The sequence below is a fragment of the Apis florea genome, unplaced genomic scaffold (assembly GCF_048593485.1).
Source record: "Apis florea isolate Af1SG1 unplaced genomic scaffold, ASM4859348v1 contig_3203_pilon, whole genome shotgun sequence".
Classification (NCBI taxonomy): Eukaryota; Metazoa; Arthropoda; class Insecta; order Hymenoptera; family Apidae; genus Apis; species Apis florea.
In genome coordinates, this window is record NW_028256723.1 from 1,626,977 (window position 1) to 1,651,616 (window position 24,640).

Consider the following 24,640-nt stretch of genomic DNA (forward strand, 5'->3'; position numbering starts at 1 on the left):
GCGTAACACGCCAATTATCGTGTTTACACGAGCACGAGTGGCCGCCGATCCGATCCAAAGTATAAGTAAATAACGAACAACCGGTGTAACTTAGTTAAGCCTGTGTGCCTGCGCCCAGAAGACAAGAAGGGAGACAAACAGCCCGATGAACCTCTCCCGATCGGCTCGGGAGGAGGGACGAGGAGCAAGAGACACCGGTTTTGTGGGACGAAAAGAGGAAGAGGAATCGTGGAAGAAACAGGTGAAGAAGAGAGTGTGGAAGGGGCAAAGCCGGCGAACAGGAGAGAACCACTAGAGAGGCGAGGTGAGGCGGCGAGGAGAGAGAGAGAGAGAGAGAGAGAAGAGGGGAAGCAGGAGAGGAGGGAACGGGTGAACGGGTGAACGGCCTGCCGCGTCCTTGCGAACCACCTGACCACACCGGCCGTGCCGCCACCACTCGGCCTCTCCAGCATCCTTCCAGCGGTCCAGACTCGCCTTCCAACCGGCAAACGCACTCGGCTCGCCTACCGGACTCCTACCTGACCGATCGCCTGCCTCGATCCGATCCTCGACACCATTGTTCCCGAATCGCTACTCCTTTGCCTCTCCCTTTGTCCACCTCTTTGATCAGCTGTTCATCCGCTGCTCCCCCTGTTGCACAACACGTCCCGACACTCGGCCACCTTCCTTCGGCGATTGCTGAAAAATGGAACGAATGAAAAAGAGATCAATTTTCATCGATCGTCAGCTTGGTTGACTTATTACGCTACAAGAAGAATGGAGCTTTTTATTTTGAACACGAGTTTTTGTTATTGAGCAAGGTTTGAGGAAGGTTTGATCTACAAGAGATAGGTATAATATCGCGTTACGAAGGTGCTGGACGAAACTTGTATTTCTACTATCCTGTTTCCAAACCCGTCCCGTTCAACCATGCAGCAATCCTACACGTCGTCGTGCATAACGTACTACGATCTGTCTCCTTTTAATTTAATTCTGTTGGACGAAATCGGTGGATAATTTCGAAGAACCGAGAGAAGAAGAGGTAGCGTAGTAACTGGAAGAGCGTTGTCACACACACGCGCGCGGCAAGAGGATGTAAGAGAGGATGGAAACGAGGTTGTTCCACGGCTATCAAGCTGTGATGCATGTGGGGCTGGAATATGGAGGTTCGGGCCCCATGCAGGAAACACAAGAGTTTTCGAAGCGTAATGTCACCATCGCGTTTTCGCCCACGCCCGTGGACTACAATAGGCGTAACAATGATCCCATAAATTGCCACGCGTGTGTTCCTCGCGATGTCTAGAAATCGGAGCACACCTGAATTCCTCGGCCCAATCTGTTCGCCCAGATAAATAATGGCGCTTTGTCCCACCGTTTCGTTTATCAACCGGCCATCTGGACACCGGTAACGACCGCTTCCGCTGATAACGCTCGCTCTTGTTGATTGGGAGAGGAAAAACGACGACGAAAATAATCGAAGAGAAAAAGAAAGAAGCCTGCTTCTTCGATCGCGGAAAGGAGACTCGTGTGACGGGGACCAAAAATGGTTGGCCGCTAGATTGTCCACGCGCTTCCTTATTTCTTAACAACGCCCACGCCTTATTAGCATATTAATGCAGTATAGCGGAAACTCGCGGCGACCCGCGCTTTCTGGAAGATCTGAATGGCGAGAACGGTCTTTTCATCGTTGTAGATCAAAAGAGGATTTGTATCTTGATTCCAGGCGAATGGCTCGCTCTTTGTGCGCTTGAAATAATCGATGACGTTGTGAAACGCTTCGTAAATTTCCTTCCTTCCTTTTTTTCAATCTATCCTATATAATAGATTTCTTTTTACTCTGCAATTTTACTTCGAAGGAAAACGAACGATGAGACACAATGATAATTAGACGAACAAGACGCTTCTCTTCTCGTGCAACGCAATGCTATCGAACCTGAAACCGGATTCAAAGTTCAATTCTTTATTCGCAATAAGAAAGAAACGGATAGCCGGCCGATTTCGACGCGCCATTACGCTAAACGTTATTACAACTTCCCTCTTGTTACGACTGCTGCCGGCCAATACGAAACGCGCGCGATCGCGCCAGAAAAACCCGCTGCCCGCATGAAATATGGCCAGAAAATATGATTCTTCCTGCCGGTAATGGCGCGAACGTTACATTTATCAGGAAATAAGATTCGCCTTACGGGACGCGCGCGTGGTGGTGGAAGAGGAGGAGGAGGAGGAGGCGAGGAGGAGAAGAAGAAGAAGAAGAAGAAGGCGGGTGCATTATCGTCGATGCGTTCGCCATTACCGCCGGGCCACTTCTCTTACGTTCAACGAGTTGCAACGTAATACAAGCCGAGTTTCTGCTTGTATTTTTCCCCCGTCGTGCTATGCGTGGCTGACTAACACTTAACCACACCGTCCAGTGTTAATGCCCGAACATCGCTTTCCTAGCAGCTCGAAAGTGGCCGTTTAACGCCTCGTGCCGCCTTCGGCTACCGTGGTGGAAGCCTACCACCAGGCGCCGCGATCGACGAATTTATCGACCGCTCTATTAACGCGGTTACACCGAATCGCATTCCTCGGATAGGATCGTTAGGATTGTTCGCGCTCCGATGCGGTGTTCTTGTTGCGCGCTTCTCTAATGATCTGATGGGGGACTTAATCGAGGGGGATCGGGCTTATTGGAATATTATTACGTTGGAAACAAGAGCAGAGTTGTCTCGAAAGAGAGTTTCGAAAAGTAAGAGGTAAGAAGGAGTGACGCGTAATAGGTGATATTATGTTGTGCGTAAATAATAATGTTTATTTGAACGTACGTACAGTGGTGTTGGGAATTGAAGTGTCTCGCTATGGTCTCTGTGGATTTAAGTGGATTTCTATAGCGATGCGTGATAAACTCGATAGAAAAATTGACCACTATCGGGATTCGTGTTTGTTTAATCTCTACTCTTCCCACGGCTGATCGAAAAGCTACATGTTTATCTCTCTGTTGAGAATAAAGTAGAAAGTTTATCGGAACGTAATCGTAAAGTTACAGATAAGATTTATCGGCGAGGAAGGATCGTGCGTTCGATCGTTCGTTCGTTCATCGCATCTTGGTTGTTCCCCGATTCCTGGACCGTTTGCTTTTCGACAAATCGCAGGTACGCGATGCTCCTCGCCAGGCACAGGAGAATCATTCCTGGCTAATGATCCATCATCTCCTTATTTCAAAATCCGAGGTGGCTACTTAACGACTTTGCGGCTCCCCAGGAACGCCCACGTGCCACAGGTTGAATTGATCGGCTGCTCATTTAAGAGGGCGAATCGCCGTCGTCGAGGATGAACCGAGACGGTATTTCGTTGAAATCTCGGCGAATAATTTTAATCGTATCTTTTAGTGGCGTGATCGCATCTAAAATTTTCGTCGCGTCGAATTTATTGTACAAAATTATATTTCTTGGGAATCAAATCGACCAAACTCGTCGTTTGAACATGCGATTTTAAACGCAAGAACAAAATTGAGATTTCGTGTCGCGCATCGAATCTCTTTTGCACGTAAGAAAATTTCCACTTTCAACACATCCGAACAAGAATCACCCGTCCGTTCCCATCCTCGCGCCCAGTTTCGTTCGTTCCCTTAACGAGAACGAGAAACGAGAAGAAGAATCTCCCCGACAATGTCGCACCTGCTGCCCCTCTCCCCTCCCCGAGGAACGAGTTCTCCCATTCTCGTCACCGCGCTCTTCTCTCACCCCGATCAGTCTCGTCGGCGTCTCTCGTATTCAGGTGATTTCGGCCGGCCGTAAATTAAGGAAGAACGGGGGAAGAATGTTTAGAGGACATTATATTTCCTCGCGGCACGGTTCATTTAACATCGCCGGATTCCATCCGCGGCGGGAGGAATGCCGGGATGTCTCGGGGACGAAAAGAGTGAGAAAGAGAGAGAGAGACAGTGACGTAGTGCCCACCTTCTCGTGGAATCTCGTGTCATCTACCAGGTACTTCTCCCCTTCCCTTCCTCTGAATCATCGTCCTTTGTCTTCGGGCCAGGAGTCCTTCGTATCTGTCGGTCGCGACTCCTCTTCGACCTCCGTGCAAATCCTTCTCCATGGCTGCTGCCGCCGCGTTATCAATTATCGAGGAGGGAGAGGAGGGAGGATAATGGTGTCCGCCATAGGCGACGCGTTGTTTAAAGGGTTGTTTAAAGGGGGAGAAAGAGAGAAGGAATGATGAGCGGATTTCGAGTGGAATGATGAATTTGATACGAGTTGTAATTCTTTCTTGATTACTCGATTTTAAGTTTATCGATTTGGCTTTGAAAAATACGAAAGGGAATATGTATATATATTGATGTGGAAAAATTTTGTTTTGCGCGTGTCTCGCCGATAAATCGAGCGAATATGTTTTATATTCATAAAAGTGAAAGGAATGTTTGTAATTGAAACGGTGAATTGGCTCGATCGTATGATCCTAATCTCTCTGGAAGCATGCATATTAATATTAATGGATATAATGGATTCTTTACGTAACTACGATTAAAAGAGAATAACATGAATGGGACATAGTACACCATCTAAGTCCACTTACTATTCGTGTGTTTGATTTGCAACAAGATATCCTTTCTTCGATAACTCTTCTTATCAATCCTCCAAAGATATCACTTGTTTCAAGGATGGATATATAACCGGTACTACAAACACTTCGACAAACAAAAATTAAATCTATATTATATATTCGTGTGCGCATCGCGTGTTGTAATAAAAATTTTTATTTTATATTTTCGCTTATTTACTTTACTTCTTTTAATTTAATCCTTATTATTATTATTATTATTATTATTATTATTACTACTACTACTACTATTGCTATTATTATTAAAACGATTTTCTTGTGTGCAGAACGGTGTGCTTCCTGATGTTCGCCGTAATTGTTCGACGGTGGATGGGGTCGTCACGGCCATAAAGCCGATCAGCTGGAAGGAGATTCGAAGCCGGTGAGTCGAGCACACTACCAACCTGCTTATTGCCCTCGTCCATTCAGGACGTGGCTGCGTCGGGAGGGGTGCCCAGCCACCTATTCACCTTCCGAAACGCGTCCCTCGACCTCTTCGTCTATCGATACCGATCAAATCGATCACGATCCTTTTCAATTTTCACTTTCGCATCCGTCAGTGAAAAAATTCCACGAAATTATAATAGCAACAACATCGCGTAAAATTGTGCAAGTCCAAGTGTCGTTGTCCAATCGTTCATTTACTTCTCGTAAAAATTCTCTTTCGACAATCGAAACGATTCTGCTCGCGGAGTCAGAGACATCATTTCGAACGTGGATTAATTCGAATTGTTCCAAAATCGATGTTGCTGATGCTTAAAGAATCGATGCCCAATTTCAACTTCGGTCGGAATCACGTTTCTCTAATTTCAATTTTTTTACGTTTGCACGATTTCACGAGGTCGGAGTCGTTTCCGCGACAAGGCACCGCCCCGTTTGATCTGCCCCGTTCCGATTATCCGCTACAAACTCGTACACGGGGACCCAGATCCGCGTTGGACCCAGTCGCGTGGCGGCCAACAATACCCATATTTCTCCATTTCACCGTGTAAACTTCACGTACACGACACGATAATTTGAATCACCTTGAGTCCATTTCCATTGTTTTCAACGGGATAATACAATGGAGGAGACAGTGGCGCAACGATCCTATTGCGAATAACTTTTGTAAAGTTTCAAAATCGGTATCTTCGAAAGGACAATATAACAACAAAGCAACTTTAAAAACTTTCCACTTGTAAAAGAATTCTATTGCGTTTCAACTATACGATTCAAAGTAACAAAGTGGATAAAAGATGTTTCGTTTCAACTGATTCGTCACTATCCACCTATAAAACTTTACCGAATAAAATCCTTTCGTATCTCTGCCAGAGGATAGCAACAAAGTGGACAAAAGGGATCCTTGCCTTTTTCATCTTTTCCATCTGTGAAAGAATTCTAATATTTCGTTTCAACTGTGGTTTATTATTACCATCCACCGTGGAAATTCTCCATCCCATAAAACTTTCCTAAATAAAATCCTTTCTCGTATCTCTCGTGCGAGAGGATAACGAAGAAGACGATACGACGATTCAAAGCGGTGGATCAAAAAGGAACGGATCCTCTTTCATCTTTTCCACCTGAGAGTGTAACCACGATTCAAAGTTACCAAGTGGTGGATCCCGATCGTTTAAAAAAACGCGGGCACGCGTTCGCAATTACACGATTTTACAATAACTCAATTCATTTCTCTCCTTACTACTCGTTCGTTAAGAACGCGGCAAAAAAGCGCGGCTGGATATAGTTATTGCGCGCGAACAACAGGTCGGTCCGATCGAGCCTGTACTGTAACGACGCGTTGCAGTACACAGAGAGAGAGAGAGAGAGAGAGAGAAAAGGGAAGGGCAGAAGAGAAAAAGGAAAGAAACGAGAGAGAGCCGAATGATGGAATCAGGTGGGAATGAAAGAATGCGAATGAACGTGTGGAGGGAAGTGGCGAGGGCGACGAGGTTGTGCAAAGTCGAACGGTCGGAAGGGAGAGATAATGCGGGGAGGGAGAGGAGGAGACAGGGACATAATCGAAGCGTCCACCGCGGTGTTTGCCAAAGCCGAAGATATCTAATCGGCGAAACGCTTGTCGAAAAGTAAACCTATGGAGGAAACAGGGTGGAGCGCTCACATGCCGCGGGTGAAGCAACCTCTTCTCCTCGTACGCGCGCGGTCTCGTCGTTTCTCGCAACGGTAGGCTTCCACGCGCGGCCCAGATCCTTCGAGGAAGGAGAAGACACCTCGACGAGGGCCTTACATATATATATATATATATATATACGCGTACCAAGGGCTTGGCTCGACTCCTCGGTGGTGGACCCTTCGTTCGCGTCTCTCCTCGCGTTTACATTCACACGCGCGCGCGCCACACAAGCTCCCTTCCTCTCCCTCCTACCTTCCTCCCTCTCCCCCCCCTGGTATTGTATAATGCAACCATTGATAGCCGTCCTCTCTTTCACGCACGCGATCTGTTGCAGTCGCTGCAACCCGTGTCCGGTGACAGCGTCCAGTGTCCAGTCTCCCTCCCGGTGAGTGTCCGCAAGATTTATTTTCCCATGCGATATACGGGGTGGCTCGGTGAAAACTCGCCTCGATCCATCTCCTCCCCACCCCTCCCTCCCTTCATTCCTCCTCTCGAGATTCCACTCGTTCGCGTAAAGTGTTTTTTCCGTTCCCAAAGTGTTTTCGAGCTGTGATACCACCTGTGATACCACCTGTTTCGGTGCGGAATCGGAACACGCATCGTCGAAGAGAGCGGAGAAGGAACGTTTCGCATCCTCCTCATGGATCCGATCGGGTACGTAGAGATCGGCCGATCGTTTCGAATCGACGCGATTGTTGTTGCATCGTGTCGCAACCGCTCGCTCGCTCGCGAGCTGGGAACGCGGTGGATCGAGGGGAAAAGGAAACTGGATCGCGGCCGTGCGCGGGATAACGTCTTCCCCTCCTCCCTCCCCCTCCCCGTTAATTGCGACCGCGTCACGTTTTTTTTATCGCGTTATTTTCTTCGATCTCGAGCCGCAGGATCACTTTCCACGCCGCTTAACGAGAGGGGCCGCGATCGATTTTCAAAAGTAGGGGGAAGATTCGAGGAGGGGAGGGGACTTAAAGTTTGGACACCCGTTAAGTGGCGAGGAGGCGAGCCTCGAGTGGAAAACCGCGATTCGACGAAATTGCGTAAAAGGGGATCGAATTACGCGGGGCAAGATTCGTCGGTTAGGGAAGGGGAGAGGGAGGGGGAGGGGAGAGAAGGAATTATCTCGGCTACGGCCACGATTTACGTGTTCCTCGAACCGGTGACTCGTGTCTGCAAGGGGGAATCGATGGGAATAACGTGATCTTGTTCTTGAATGTGAATGCTTTGTTGTTTTGCTTCTCTGCTTTCAATCGACCGACTGATTTTTTTACCGCGATTTTCTTTCCTTTCGCAGAATTTTCTTCTCCTCGCTTTTCAACTCGTCGCCGGGATGATTGTGTGTCAAAATCACGATTGTAGAGAGAGCAATTGCTTAATTATTATCTTTTTGCTCATATATATTTCTTTGTCTCATTTTCATTCCGATATCTGACAATCTAACGTTTGTTTCTTCCTCTACCTTCGAAGAGTAGTAGATACAAAGATATCTTCTTCCCTGTTTCATTGTAATATTATCCTTCCCATGTTTATTTCTTTTTCGATGTTCCGCTGCTATCTGTTTCTTTTTATCGCGTAACATAAATTGGTTTTTAATATTAATCAAGCTAATTTTTGCATCGGTATTTGCACGCGCATTTTTTATGCATATTATAATCGCAGGATAGCAAGCAAATCGTCACTTTGTCGGAGTACACGAGTAAATATGTAATATAAACGAGCGGCATTGTTCAATCAATAATCAATATTCAGTATAGATATAGAAGGAGAAACAATTATTATAATCTGAGACAAATGATCATTCATTCATGTGTTCTTTGTCGCGTACAAATTTTTTTAACAAAAATATCACTGGTATACTGGTATAACAATTTAATTAGAATCTTCGTCAAGATTATAATAACGTTACGCACTTTTGCCAAGAAAAAAAAAAAAAAGAAAGATTCGAAATTCCACAAAACTCCAATATTTACCCGGCCGTCCTAATCTCGCAAACTTTTCCGAGGATTATACGTCCTCGGAACGAAAGCAAACATCTGCAAGATAATTGCACGCCGCCAACCTTCAAAATCAAAAATCGACCGACTCATCGGTATTTCCCTCCTCGTACGCACACATGAAAGAGAATAAAAAAAAAAAAAAAAAAAAAATCTAAATATTACGATATCACTATATCCAAATATATTTCGCATCGAAAGCGTCGACAAACCCCTTCTCCCCCTTGTCTTTTCCCCCAATCTTCGAGAATACGTTATCTCGACTCAGATATCGCGAATCGAAATGACGAAATCCGCGAGCGCGTCCGCGTAATCGCGAATTCCCGAAAACGAGAGAGACTCGTGACTCCCTGTTAGCGTCTTCGTTTTTTTCTTTCTTTCTTTTTTTTTTTTTTTTTTTTATTTACGAAAGGAACATTCTGTGAAGTTTTTCACGCGCGACAAGAACAAAAAAAAAAAAAAAACAAGAAATCCACACGCTTGTTTGCCCTTTCAATTCGAGCGGTGCTAGCGGCGTGCCCCACCCTACCGGAAGTGGAGGAACGATGGAGCGACGATGAGCGAACGTAGCCACAATGATGTAACCGCAAGAGAAGGGATCTCTCGAATCGTCTCTCGAATCGTGCGAGATTGCGTTGTGTTCGTGAAAGATATTGGCACGTTACGAGACTACCAAGAGAGAGAAAGAGAGGGCGGCGCGTGCAAATAATAAGTGCTCGTCTCCTCCTCGCCCTCCTGTCAATAAAATCGCCGTATCGTAACCCGATAAAATGCCCCCGCGAGAGACCGATTTTCGACGGTGGGAAAAGGAGGCTCCTTAATCTTATCTTTGCGCAAACAATCGAACGATGTTCCGCGACCGGTTACCGGTTTCCCGTTGCCCGACCCGCGTTCCGCCGAGTTTTTCGAGAGAGCGGAGCCCGAACGAACGGTTCAATCCCCACCGAATCGGGGGGAATTGGAGTTGGAAGAAAATCGAGAAAGGTTTTTGTTTTTTACTATCTTGCTTGTCTTTTTTTTTTTTTTTTTCTTTTATTCAAAATTATAGAAATCAGGGAAATCAGACGCGTTTATAAATCGTGAATGTCGAAGGAACGGTTCGATTCGAGGAAGCAAATCGAGGAGGAGAGATCGACGAATGAAAATATACACTGTGAGATGAAAGTTAGTTTTTTTGAGGATAATATGAAATATGATTTGATCGAAAATTAAAACCGTACGACTTTCAGTCTCCTGTCACTGTGATCTTGCGATCGATCTTGCGTTGTTTGAGTTGTGTATAAAAGTTCGAGTCCAACTGTATTATTTTCGTCGAGCCAGAAAAACAAACGTTTCGCGATCGCACAAGCAAACGCTCGCCTATTTTCTTCGTATTTCTGTAACGTGTCTATACATCATCGACACGCAACAAGATATTAATAACAACCAGATAAGAAAGAGATTTCGCGTAAAAATATAACTATGGAAAAGCAAGAAACTACGAATGATGGGCACAGTCAGATTTCCACTCGAGAAAAGAAAATCTCGTATCAAGAATTCACCTTCGTAACGGAGTGCAACTCGTAAATAAAGCTCCCTGCTTTATCGAGAAAATTGAGGATGGTGAAAAAAGCGTGGACGAGGAAGAGAAGAGAGAGAAAGGGTGGGCGCTTTTGTCGGTACGTCATTACGACATCCGGTCACCGCCGCGAGAACGGTATTTCGAAAATATCGGATGAAATACGAGGATCGCGGAAAAAGAATAGAGGCAGGTTTCTATTATGCTCGGCCGCGTATTTCATCTTTCGTTTCGTTTCGATTATTTTTGGACGATTCTATATTTTTCTCGACACTTCTTCACGTAAAGGGAGGAGGAGGGAGAGGAACAGGGAGCCGACAGAGGCGGCGAGATCCCTTTCCTTTAGACCATTGTAATTTCGATATTGAACATTGGATTGAATTTTGTCGAATCGAGCCCCGTTCAAAATTGGATGCGTTTGTAGATGCGCAGTTGTTAATTTTAGTTAGAAATCGAAACGATTTCTTCACGCGTGTGAATATTATTGAATTATCTCATTGAATCTTGCGGAGGGATCTTGGTATAGTTTGTATTTGTATTGTGAAGCATACGTTCGTTCCGAGAAAACTTCTTTCCGTTCGATGTTCAGAATGTGAAAAACTTTTAAATATAGTTAGCGTATGAAAGAAATATATTTATAGTTCTATAAATATTCTTCGAACAATTCGTTCTTTGTCCCGGGAATATTTCTCTAATCGGATTGTTAGAAAAAAGCTACACAACTTTTAAAAAAATTACATAAAGCATCCTTATAAATATATGTTTATAGCGCAAACATTGATAAATATAAATATTTGTCGCCGCATTTATGAATTTACTTTTAACGACATGTGTACATTTACATCGCGTTCGTTTTGTATTATCCTTCGCGAAATTGCGTAACAGAAGAATAATCGCAAGGAAGTTATTTAATATTTTATTGTATTTACTTTAAAAATCAACGAACGCTTACTTGTGAACAACCATCGTGCCAAAACAGATTCGACTGTCGATTGACATTTCCCAACGAATTCCGAAAAATGTTATTACTTTTGCGTGATATCTCGCAAAGGACACGCGTTTTATTAATTATCGCAAGACAAAGAGAATCGAATCGAAATAAAAATTTCAAATTTCAAGAAGGACCACATTCGATCGACGCATCTTGGCACGCCAACAAATACATAAAAATTCAAGGAGACGCTTTTTCCATTGTACACGAGAAGTTTAAAATTTCTCGATATCCGATTTCTCTGACTTCGTACAATACACCACGCCTCGCAAAACTTCGCCGTATCTTTCCATCTTTCCTGTCTCCAATTCCAAAAAAAAAAAAAAAAAAGAAAAAAGAAAAAGTCCATAAACAAATCCGCCAATTCTAAAATTTCATCGAGCCGATCATAAAAACCGCGTACACCGGAAACTGCACAATGGAGGAAGGCGGAGAGCCTAATTTATTCGTCATAAGAACGCGTATGCGCGCGCCACGCCAATAGCGCTACCGCCTCCGGTCGAATAACCGCGGATTACCTAGAGATCCTCGGCCCCTCGGAGGATTAAAACGGCGGGATTCTACGGATGCTAAAAGCTTGCCTATTTAATTCAAGGATCTCGATTTATGTGGAACTCGCCGGCCGTTGAATACTCCCTCCCTCCCTCCGCGCAGGCTCCGTGCGAGGTTGTGTGCGAGAGTCGAGAGAGCCGATCGTGAATCTGTCGTTGACACCGAGCAGCCAGGCTTGGTTGACAAAAAAAGTAGGCAGGCATAATCGTAAAGTGCGAATGTTATTCTCTGGGACGATGAGCGAACCTGGGGTTGGGAGGGAGGGGGGGAGGAGAGAGAGAAAGAACGAGGGGACCACTATATACACGGCACCCATACACGCGTGTATTCACACACGTGTGCGTGTGTGTGTGTATAAAGCGCGCGACACCGGTATTATAAGCGTTCCTTTTTCTTCTTTTTTTCTTTTTTCCTCCTTTTTTTTTCTTCTTCTTCTTCTTCTTCTTCTTCTTCTTCTTATTCCTCTTTTATTTTCTCGGTTTTTGCCCGAACCGTATAATGGGACGGCGGATATAAAATAAGAATTCGTAGCGGAGACAAAATTCTTTAACGGTTCAAGCCGAATTAGGACGGTTCAACGTTCCCGCGAAAGCGATATAATTGCGTCATTAGCGAATTTCGCCGGATATGAAACCGGTCCCTCGAGATCGAAAGAAGCGAGGAATGATCCCGAGGAAAGGTGGTATCCTCTTATAAATATATCGATGCTCCTCTCGAGAAGATCGCTCGCCGCCCTTTTGTTTCGCGGATATTGCGGGAATCTCGATCGAGGGAGGATATTGGAAAGGGAAGGGGGAGATATCGGCACCCTTCGATTTCCATCGAAGACGCGAGGAGAGAGGACGTCGATCCGACGTAGCGACGTAGATTCGATGGGAATGGGGCGCAAGGAGACGAAATTCGGTGGCTCGAAATTGTACAAGCGGATTATACGTTTTCCTTCGTATTAAAATACGGCGGGTCTCAAAGGGAAAATAATGTCTCCCTGATTACTCGCTTCGGTTCAACTCGAGCCACCCCTGCGCCTCGTTGCTCTGTCCCGTTCCTACACCCTCCCTCCTCCCTCGGCCTCTGCCCCTTCGTTTCGCTCGATCTTCCATCCCCGTCTGGGTCGAACGCTCCGCACCCAGCCAACTCCTGCTCCGAAACGGGGATTAAAATGATGTTTGCGTGAAAACCAAAAGCATTACCGACTTTATCTTCTGAAGTGCGTCGTATTACTCTCCCTTTTATCCGTCCTCGCTTCCACAATATTTGTTCTCTTAATTTCCAAGAACGCCAGCTTCACGATTTCTTTTCCACTTTTCTTTTTCTTTTTCTTTCTCCCCCCCCCCCCCCCTTTCTCGTTGAGTCGTCTTTTTTAAACGGTTGGTTCGATTACAATTTTTCGTTTTCTTTTTTTTTTTTTCTTTCTCGTAATCCTTTCGCCGATATTTCTTCTTCTTATTTTCTCGATTATTCGAATTTTTCTAAGGGTATAACTTGATTGGAATTCTTACTTTCAATTTCTTTTTTTTTTTTTTTGCTCGTTTCTTTGTTAACTTTTTCTCGTCGAGATTGAAATAAGGTTTGGAATTTATTATACGCCTTTGTTACTTATTTTTCCCTTTATTATTTTTTTTTTTTATCGGCAGTGTTCGTTAGCGTGACAGAATGCGCATGATCGTTAGATAATTTGTTCTTTGGAACGGAGTGTTGTACCGTTTGGCGCAGTGTCAAACGAGTTGCAGCAACATTGGAAAAATATCCGGTATAATGACTCGGGCGGTATCGCGGCCCGCCAGGCCAATTATGATAAACCGGTTCATCGGTGAATGTGAAATGCCACTTTCTAAAGTCGTTGCACCGCTGAAAGGAAGAAACTCTTGTTTCCCTTCCAGTTTTTTTCTTTCTTTCTTTCTTTCTTTCTTTCTTTCTTTCTTTTCTCGATCGATCCGCTCGGTTACGTCGATTTCGACTTCTTACGACTTCATTATACGGGATGAGAAAAAAGGATTGAACATCGAAGCGAATATCGAAGAGCTGAAAGATCCGAATTTTTAATTTGCCGTCACGATTTATAACAACAAACTTATACAAGATCGAAATGTGACAGGGATCAACCCCTCCATTCGATATCGATCGGACTTTGGCTAATCCTGAGATTAGAATGACAAACGACTGGTTCGACATCTCCTTTTTTCCACGAGATTTCGAGAAACGTTTTTTCCATAACTCGAGATCAAATTACAATTCCATCGATATCGATAAATCCCCTCAAGGAACACAAGTTGTTGAGGGAAATACAAAGGGAAAATTGGATTAGCCAAAAATCAGTGATCGAGAGAGGTGGATACGTAGGCGGATACAGATTGAAGCCGGATACCGAACACAAGAAACCGGTAGCTGCTCCTCCATAATATATGGCGGCCGCGCGAACATAAAATTCTCCAATTGCAAAATTGATGCGTCCTCCTCCCCTCCCCTCCCCTCCCCACCTCCCTCGCCTCCTCTTTACGATGTCTCTATCCGTCCATCCAGACGCCACCACCCTCTCCCTCTCCCTTATTTCTCGCAGTGGAGGTGGATCTCCCGGGATCCCCCTCCTCTCTCCTCGTTTTACTGTAAAGCAACTCCTCATATTGTACAGGGACGCGTAATTCATTTTTTACCGGCTCAATTATTTATAAATTGCTGCTCCCTCGGGAGGAGGACACGGCCAACCTGTCATCCTCCCCTCCTCCCCTAGCTCTCTCTCTCTCTCTCTCTGGTTCTCCGATTGGAGAAAAAGGAGAGGGGAAGAAAGAGAGAGAGAGAGAGAGAGAGAAAGAAAAAAGGAGGAACGTGGACAGAGAGATGGATAGCGAGCGAGCACACGGAGGGATGGAGGAGAAATGGGGACGGGGGACGAGAGAGTACTTGACGAGAGCGAAACGTGCACCGCCGAGTACGAGGCACTTTGGACGATCGAGGCAGAGGTACAATTTACCGGTTTGCCTCGCTCTGTTTATTTTGTTAGCGTGCTAATGGAATGGTTACGATTCCGAACGACGAGCGAGGGGCGAGAGAGGAGGGGCAACCCCCCTCCCTTTCCCGCCGATAAGGCGAATTATAAAGATTGTCGTGGAATAAAGTTTGACAGCCGCTAATGGTGATTCGGCCGAAACACGCGGGTCAATTAGGAGGAACCAGGGCTAAACGTTCAACTTGCTAATAGCCGATCTTTCTCCGCACGTTTTCTTCTTTCCCCCCTTTTTTTTCTTTTTTTTCTTTTTTTTCTTTCCCTTTCTTTCTTTCTTCGGATCTTGCGTTGTTGCGGACCGAATGACGGGTGGCATTTCGTGGCCTCCCCCTTCACCGACGGTGATGATTTGTTGCGAACGAGGAACGTTTCGGGAATGCGGCGAAGAAGATTGTGTACGGGGCTTTTTATCGAGTCCTTTGTGGCGCGTTATGAAGGTGATAATGAAGATGAACCGCTGTGTTCAACTGCTGATATTTGGATTGGGAAAAAGTAATTTCTTTGTTTTTGTTCTTTTTTAAATTCTAATCTTCGATCGATCCAACGCTGTCGGCAATTTAAAACGTTTATCTTTTTTAGTATTCAAAAATTCTATCTTCCTAAGTGTAGTAATTCGTTCCTTCGAAAAAATTTAGGAATAGGAATTTCTAAATCGATTAGAGAAAATGATTAATCCAACACTGTCAATAATTTAAAAACGTTCGAGTTAAATGATTTTTTCAATACACAAGAATTCTATTTTTTCTAAATGTAACAAGAGCAACAAGGCAACTTTAAAAAACTCACTCGCGTCGATTCCATCCCTTGTTTCGAATTTCCAATTTCCATATTGTTGAGTATAAAATTTCCAAATAACGAAAAAAAAAAAAAAAAAAGAAAAGAAAAGAAAAGAAAAGAAAAGGGAAAGAAGAATAAATTATCACGCGCGATCTTGCAAATTAATCACGGCAATCCAATTAAGCCGATCGAATATGTCGCCGTCGTCGGAGGCCCCGAGGAGACCATCCTCACGGAAAATCGCGACGAGTCGAGAAATCCAGCGCGTAATCCAGCGGCGGAGCGTATCGCGCGTAATTCGCGATCTTAATGACCCGGCCGGTCTTCATAAATTCGCGTGTAATTGGAGGCTTCTTCGCGGCGGCGCGCAAATTTAAGGCCGACGCGCCTCGTTTCGCTCGCCAGTCTTTGAGAAATTAAAAATCTCGAAATATCGCGCGACGATCCCTCGATCCCCGACCCGTAACCGGCCATCCAAACACATTTCACCTGACGCGTTTAAGGGATCGCGTCCGCTTTGTGCGGCCACGAGTTATGGGCGGATCCGCGAATGCGGTTTTAACAAGGGAGTGGAAGAATAGAGAGGGAGATAAGGTTTCCCCGTCTTTTATTTCTCTTTCTCTTTTCCTTTCTCTTTTTTCCTTTTTCCCTTCCTTCCTCTCTTTCTTTTCTTTTTTTTTTTTTTCTTTGAAGGAGGGAGAGTCACGGAGATGGTGGAAAAGATAATTTACGGTGCTTGAGTTGGTTAGTTATGAGAGATGGAAATGAATGGGTGGGGTGTGCAACGACAGTAAGATTGATTTATTTATGGTAATTCTTGGAAATTGAAATTGAAGAGTAGGTGATGAAAATGAAGATAGAAATTAATAATTTATATAATGAGTTTCGCCTAGTAATAGTTTCGAGGAGAGGGGGGGGGGGGAGGGGGGAGAGAGAGAGAAAAGAAGCTAATGAAATTGTTATTTACGCTTTTTAAGCTTCTTAATAAATATAAACTTAATATAGACATTTATTTCCGCGATGTCTTGATAAATTTTTCTCATATTTATATATGGATTATTTTTATCTCGTGGGTAAAAAAAAAGAGAGAGAGAGAGAGAGAGAGAGAGAAATTACTCGATCGAGATGGAGAAAAAAAACTCAACACTCGAGGAAAAATGAAAGATGTTATTCAAAAAAAAAAAAAAAAACGGATAGAGAAATTCCAATTCGTTCATAGATAGGGTTGCACACGGTTGCATCAATAATTATCTATTTCCCAGGTGCACAATTTTTTAAAAATTATTATTCGTGTACCACTCTGTAGGCTCTCCTTCGTGATTATAAGTTTGCCGCATATATTTAAAGTAAGTAACTAACCGATTAAAATTGCAGAACAAGATAATCTGGCTATCGTGTCTTAATTAGACGTGTAATGCATCCTCGATTTATGTAAGTTTTTTTCATTTTAATTTCGATTAAATGGTGATTAGATTTTTCTGTTATTCCTTACTGTGTGCGGGCACGCAAAACTTTTGATAAACCTTTGATAATTAAAGTATGAGATTTTATGGTTTGCTGCGGAAAAGTGTGTAAACCGGGTTTATTCCATTAATTTTAATGAGATTTCATGCCGGCTGGTCGAGAATCGAAAAGCGTTCAATCATAGTTGATCGTTGTTTACGAACTTTTCGTGATTTTATTTAACAAATTGGGAATCAATTTTTCTTTTCTTAACAAATCTAATCTTCGATAATCTTCGATTGTCTTTTTTCAATTTTTTCTTTTGACGTATCCCTCTTGATCTTTTTCATGATTCAGCTTCGTTAAATTTATTAAACAAATTATTTATAATTCGCAATATTATAATACTTATCTCTCCGGCAAATAAAAGATAAACGCATCCACGTACATTTCTCCAATAAGTCGATAGATATTGATTTCACTATGTATAATTCACAATATTATTCGATGAATCAGAAAAATTACATAATCGAGATGTATTATCCTGCAGCTTCGTGTTTAATTACGAATTAATCAGAATTGATCCGACAATAAGGATAACATCACTTCCACTCAATCACAATATATTATCGTACGACTCTGCCGTAATAAATAAATAAATCCGTAAATAATCAAGGTTTATCAAGCGTAGAAACGTTATTAAGTTTTTAAGTCACATATGTGTCCAATATAATTAATAAAACAAATTGCATCGAGCAAAAAGAAAAAATAAATAAATATCGCTATTCAACTCGGTGTATATAAGTTATTGCAACTTGAATTCACGAGATGAGATGTTAATGCAATGATTCAACCTTCGAACATCATCGTGCGTAATACACTATTCATAAGTATCTGCACATTTCGATCAATTTGCAGTGATAACGAGTCGATAATTGAAAGTCATTATTTTATTATTTCTTCCATGTGACATAATACTATGACAATTCACAAACCAAAAGAATTTCCAAAAAAAAAAAAAAATAACGAATCAATGTAACCATCGATCATGAGTTAGCAAAAAGAGAGTCTAATTTGAATACTAGATATCCAATTATTTGTCTTCCCTTACTCGATCGCAACTAGAAAATCTGAGGATATTCCTTGCCCAAGAATTGCAAGGGAAATCTAAGATATTGATAAAGGGAATCTTTGCTCCTAGACACACTTCGCTCTATCCAAGATCAATCGAACATTTCCTCTTTGTCTTCCCTTATCTAAAATCGCAATCGAGGATGTGCTATAATGCGACAGGCCATGTCGGAGTGGATCAGTTTGTTTGATGCCACCGTACGTCGTGACAAGGGCGACGTTACTTTGACTACTCCCCTGAGAACGAAATCTCCCTTTCTACGCTTATCCCTCTTTCACCCCTCTCTCTCTCTCTTCCTCCTCTTCTTCTTCGCAGTCCATCCTCGACGCCCTCCCGCACGAATTATTCCAATTCGATACGCCTCCCGTTTTGCAAATCGCCTATCGAATCATCGGTTTCTGCCAGGCAGCCGTATGATTTTTGTATAATAAGACCTCGTGGGAGAAAGAAGAAAAGTTTCGAAAGAATCATCGCGTCTATTTGTATTACGAATCGAATCGTTTACACTTAATTCCTTTCCCTTTTTCTCGATCGAGCAGATGTGGAATATTTCGAAAAGATACATGTCGTCTACAACATCGATGTCGTCTAGGAGGAGGGATCGATGGGATGCGCGATGAATTTATGCATCCGATTACATTCTTCAACTCGTCGATGGTGTAAATTCTTAGCTCGAATTGCTGGCAATTTGTTCGATAAGATATCGGGCTAAGTGGTGCGCACCTCGATTAGCGAATTAGAAGGGAGAGAAGGTGCGTCCTGTGAGAAGAATCTCGAAATGCAGGTTTTCGAAAAGAAAGTCGGAGGAAAGGAAATCGTTTTTATTCTTCCCTCTTCTTCTTCTTCTTCTTCTTCTTTTTTTTTTTTTTTTAATCTATCGAGAAGGTTTTCAGATGTTGTAATTTGTCGAATGTCCTGTGATTCTGTGTCGTGTTGTGGTTTCGCTATCTTAATTGTAGTGTTGATGCATGGGCGTACTTAAGTTTCTCAGGTGCAATAAGGAAAATCGAAGTGTATATATATTCTCATTCATTAATTTATCTATTCAACGTATCTACGAAACGAAGATAGAAAGGCCGTGCGATGGTAGGAGGAAATTCCTTACACGTTTGATATATTATCCTACGTGGATTTCGATGTGCTTGGGAAAAATCTTCTAAAATTCTTTATAAATAAATTGCCGTGGATTATTAATTCGTTGAATCTTTCAATTATAAATTATATTTTTCACAACGTAATCGATATTATATACGATTATTATACGCGAGGTTGGCAATCGTATGGAAGTATATTTCTCACGATGATAAGTGTTTGAGAAACGTATCGTTGTACAATTACGTAATTATGCGTGAGATTGTGCGTGGATTCAGAATTTTCGACCCAATAGGTAACATTTAACGAAGAATTAACAGAGGCGTCTTCACCGTGTTTTATATGGTCTATCTATTTCTGAAAATATATACCACGTCATAGAGGCAACACGGACTAAATTTAATGCGGATAATTCATCAGAGAGTAATAGGCACAGCTGCGTGGATAAGTCGGAAATAAATTGAACTTTTGACGTAACAATAATACATAATCTCGAGATCGAATCAATCGATCATAGGGGGCCAATGTAAGTTCGTTACGAACTTACATTCAATATACCGCTTAAAATAATCTAACCGAAATCTCCAATAATCGACAAATACTTCTCAGATACTTACTTACTTACCGATTTACTTGCCAAATTGATTTACGTTCAAAATCCACGAAGATACACGATGATCTGAAAAATACCACCATTTCCACATGTTTCCAAGATGTCCACGTTACGGTCACGTTTCGAAAATATATCAAGACAGCACCGCCTCTACAGCCATCCGAGTCAAAGTCGTTGAATCGCGGATTCCGCCACCGGAGCACGGATCTCGGCCGCCACCCTTCAAAGAACCTTGATATTAACCAGCCGCGCGCGGCCATTGTTGGCCCTCGACCATGGACATTGTGCTCTTTGAGCGTGCCACAAAGAAGAGAGCAGCTCGCACGCTCGGTGTGCGTGCGGCATTCATCCGCATGGATCCTCCGTGGTGGCCGTAGTTAAATCGCCTCCTCGCCACCATTGTGCGTATATACATATATATACCCCTCTCTCGAAAATTCGCCTTGTCTAGAAATTGTGTTGAAGCGTTCCATATCCGTTTAGAAGAGGAAGAAACAATAAGTCGAAAGATGAAAAAGTGAAACGGACGAGGAAATGAACGCGAGCAGAAGGTGGCATGGGACGGCCATTTTTCAAGCGCGTCGTCCGCCCACGCGCGGGAAGAGGGCGCGACAATAGGCCGGAGAAATTTCCTGCGGCGGAGATTAATTGGTCACGAGGATTTCACGGGCCGCTCTGAATTCGAGGCATCCTCTTCGAGGCATCGAGTCGTTGAATAACCGAAGAGAAGGGAAGAGGAGAGGGGGGCGGGGGCGTTGGCGCGACGTTCGCACGAAGCTCACCCTAATGCCTTAAGCTCCTTGGCCGGCGAACGCGGCCACGCATGCGTACGAGAGACTAATGCAACGCCGGTAGCACAATGCCCGTGGTCGTGGACCGCGATGAATGTGGGCATTAAATGATTATAGCCGGGGATTTGTACGAACAAATGGATGACAATGGGGTAGCGGAGAGCTCGTTTGCCGACGCCGCGGCCTTGGCTCCTTCTTTCCGCTCGATCACGCCGCCCCGATCAAGGGTTAGAAGACGCCTCGGTCTAATGATGCCAACAATGCCAACCAGTTGGAACACGGCCAACCGAGAGGCCAACGGCAACGCTTCGACGCTGCGAAGAAAATCGGAAAAACAGAGTTTTTTAACGAGTAATGGAATGATTTTGTTCTCGACGATCGATATTCAACCGTGCTCGAAGGCCTAATTATCCCAACCGTTAAATTCCAACCGTAAATTGATAGAGCTACAATTATACAAATCGGTTATTAGAAATGTGAACGGCAAAAACAATTTTGAATCATGTGTTTTCAAAGGAGAGAGACGCGTTATAAGATGGCTGGCTGTAATAACGAGGAAGAGAAAAGAAAAAGAAAAGAAATGTTTCAAATGGAGTGGAGGACAAAAAAAAAAAAAAGAAAAATATTCACTATCATCAGTTTCTTTTCCACCACATGAACACGATCCACATCTAATAATCAACATCGCATGGACAAACGCTCCTCTCCTCCCGGTTGCTTCCGCGAATAAACGCGACGATAACGACCGGTTCGCAGGAGCAAAAGAAGTGGTGGACTTCGAAGAAAGAGCGGACGTTGGATGGAATCGGTCGGTCGGGACCATCTATCATGCAGCTGTTGCTTCCATTGTGTTGTTAGTCTTACGTTACGACTCTTAAAGAGAGAAACACGGGCGCGGAGGGACAAGGACGTCGAGCAGCAACGGCGGGAGGGGGAGGCCGAGGGTTGTAGAACGAAAGAAGTCAGCAGCTTCCCCAACGAGTGTGCAACATGCGTTTCTCTCCATCCTTCCTTCTCCTTCGTCCTCATCCAATATCCCTGTCCTTCTCCTTCTGCCTCCCTGCCTCTGTTATTCTTCTGGCTAAACGGCTAAGAATAGTAAGAATACACGATGGAGGAACGCTGAAACGCGTCTAACCGATACAATGGACGCCGTATCTCCCATCTTTCGTCCATCCGCGAAAACTCGATGAAAAATTCTCGCCTCGTTCAATTCCTTCCAATCATTTCCACGATTGTCCCTGTGAAACGAATAATTCGAATTACGAATTTACACTTTGCACCATAACTTGTCTCGCCCCTTCTTCTAAAAAAACGATCAATCAGCGACAGTGAGAATGACTCCCTCCAATATTCAATTTCTTTCGACCTTTCGTCATCATCATCAACGCTGCAGGAATTTCCGTGCCCCCTGCGTAACTACATTATTATTATTATTATTATTATTATTATTCTCATCATTACTATTATACAATAAAGAGCCAGGTTCAAATTCAAATCTCTCTCTCTCTCTCGCCTACCATCGCTCCATCCAGAACGCTTGGCTTCCGGCGGCGTTTCCATCGTCACCGGCCGAGTATCGTGGTCAAAGAAAGGCGGCGGCGGCGGCGGCGGCGGCGGAGTAATTTACAAATGGTCATTTCTCGGAAGCCCAAAGCCACGCGCGGAACGGGATCGTTGGCGAGAAGCAAGCCGTGGAGGAAGGAACGAGCGAGGGAGGAAACGTTGGTAGCCCGGAAGGGAGACGCGGGTAAGAGACAGGGTAGGGAGGGAGGGAGGGAGAGAGAGAGAGAGAAGGGAGGGAGGGAGGAGTGGATCCGCTAAAGGCCACGGGAAGAGAAGAAGGAGAGAAAGAGAGGCGAACAGGGAGAAAGATAAGTCTTTGATGTCTAGCGGAGATATGATGATAATCACGATGTAGGCTTCCGCTTGCATGGTACAGCGGAATCCGCGCCTCCTGCTATACCTCCTCCCTCCCTCTCCCTCCTCCTCCTCCCCCTCCCCCCGCCCAGCCATCGCGCGCGCGCGCGCGCGCACACGTGCTTTCATGCCAGGTATATCTTCTGTGTTCTCTCGCAATCAATATAGCGGATGTACCGAGACGTTGATGTATTCGAGGCTGACTTCGTGTCCAAACAGAGCCGCGAGCTCTGGAGGACCGATGAGTCAATTCCGAGAAACTGGCAACTCGTGTTCCGCCGATTGGTGTGTGTATGTATATATATATATATATACAAAATGTGCCTCGTGTCGGAGAATGCGATACTAATCGAGGAGTTATATTCTATAGACCAATAATCTCTCGGTGTTCTTTCGATGTTTACGATGTTTATCGAGGGTGAAATGAGATACGAGGAGGAATAATTTTGTTTAATTTTCATCGCGCCAACTTTCGAAAATTGGAAATCTTTGTTGGAAATATATATATATATATATGTATATGGCATAAATGAAACTTATTTTTCTTAGGAAAATTTGGAGGTTTCTTGGCCTTTCTTAGAGAGATACGGCTGAACGTTTTAAACATCCGCTCGAACTCAAAGCAAAGTGTATCCGCTTATTAAAAAGTTTAAGGCTTGTTCAACGAACAAGTCATACCATACTTTCCCGTCGAGTAAAATTTAAAATCGACCAAGTGACTTTCAGGAACTCCTCCCCCTCCCTTTAAAAGATAAAAAGATATTCTGCGGAAACAAGAAAAAGTACAGGATCCTCGAATCATTTCGATTTTCCAGCTCGAAACTTGATGAAACGCTGATGAATTTCGCGATCCCGTACCATTGCAACTAGAATAATTCACGATGGAAGAAAAGAGATGGAAAAGAGAAGGGAAAGAGAGAGAGAGAGAGACGAGAAGATTGGACGAGATGGCAGCATTATACGGAAGGACATACCGGCAGAAGGCCGCTATCGCGAGCGATAAATTGCTCCGTCCTTTTTTTTCCCCGTCCCTCGGGCTACTTTTTGTCGTCGTTGCGTGCACCGATGTGGACGACGTGTTCGTCTTCCAGCCTAAGAAGACACAACGATGGCCAACACAATAAACACCTATGCGCCCATAACGGTGTGTGCGTGCGCGCGAGCGCACGCAAGAAGAAGAAGTGCGTCCTGCTTTCACGACAATCCAATGCGGGCACGAGAAAGTAGTCGGTCCATCCGCCTTTATACATACCAATGGAATAGAAAGCCGAGATAAGTTTTATAGTCGATCGAAATCGTAAAACGGGCCGAGCGGTTTTAACGAGCGGATCGACGCGGTGTCGCACGAGCGAGATCCCGCTACGCCTACCCTGGCCATCCTCCTCGATCTTCACAACCCGAGTCGAGGCTAGGATTGTGTGGATACGGTGCGAGTCGAGTCGTTACCGTCGAGGTAAAAGATAATTTTAAAGATAAAGGGAAGAATGGAGAAGGAGGGGCGTGAAACGAAAAGAACGAGATCGAATCGCGAATTAAGTGAGCGATCTTCAATTCCTTTAACTGTTATTTTCTGGAATCTGTATAATATAGCCGCGTAAAGGCTTGAGGTGAGAGTAGACTAGAGTCCTCTCTATGAAAATTGCGAACGAAAGAAATGTTGAAAAAAAAAAAAATTATAAACACGAGGCGGATAGATATTTTTAAGTAAAGTGTCCACCATCTCGCGAGAGATTTACGAGAGATTCGTAAATTTTTCAATATATAATATAACATAAAATTTTGTACTATATTTATATATATCTAGAAGTGTACATCACCTTCGAGCAATTATGCAAATATCGTATCACATTTCTCGCCCCTATTTTGAGAACTTCGTTTTCATAATTCAGGCATTAAGAGGATAATGATAAGAGAAGCTTCCAAACTGGTCTTTCGCTTATCTTTTATGTATTTTTTTCTTTTTTTTTTTTTTTTTTCCTTTCCTCTCTCTACTCGTAAACTATCGCTATACATTTCGCGCAAGTAAGTGTAAAAATATTGCGTTTATCGCTCGTTCGACGATGTTTATTAATTAACCGATCGAAATCTGATCGAAACGTCTTATTACAGACT

General features: G+C 43.8%; 1 protein-coding gene across 3 annotated transcripts in view; it reads left to right on the top strand.

Annotated features, from left to right (window-relative positions):
* The window catches only part of Sox102F (transcription factor Sox102F), a 210,686-nt gene that overhangs the window by 56,173 nt on the left and 129,873 nt on the right, over positions 1-24,640 (top strand). For all 3 annotated transcript variants that reach the window (XM_003693834.4, XM_086910777.1, XM_086910775.1), the window contains exon 2: positions 4,848-4,942. In XM_003693834.4, the coding sequence (XP_003693882.2) occupies positions 4,848-4,942 (95 nt within the window). The remainder of the gene's footprint in view (positions 1-4,847; positions 4,943-24,640) is intronic.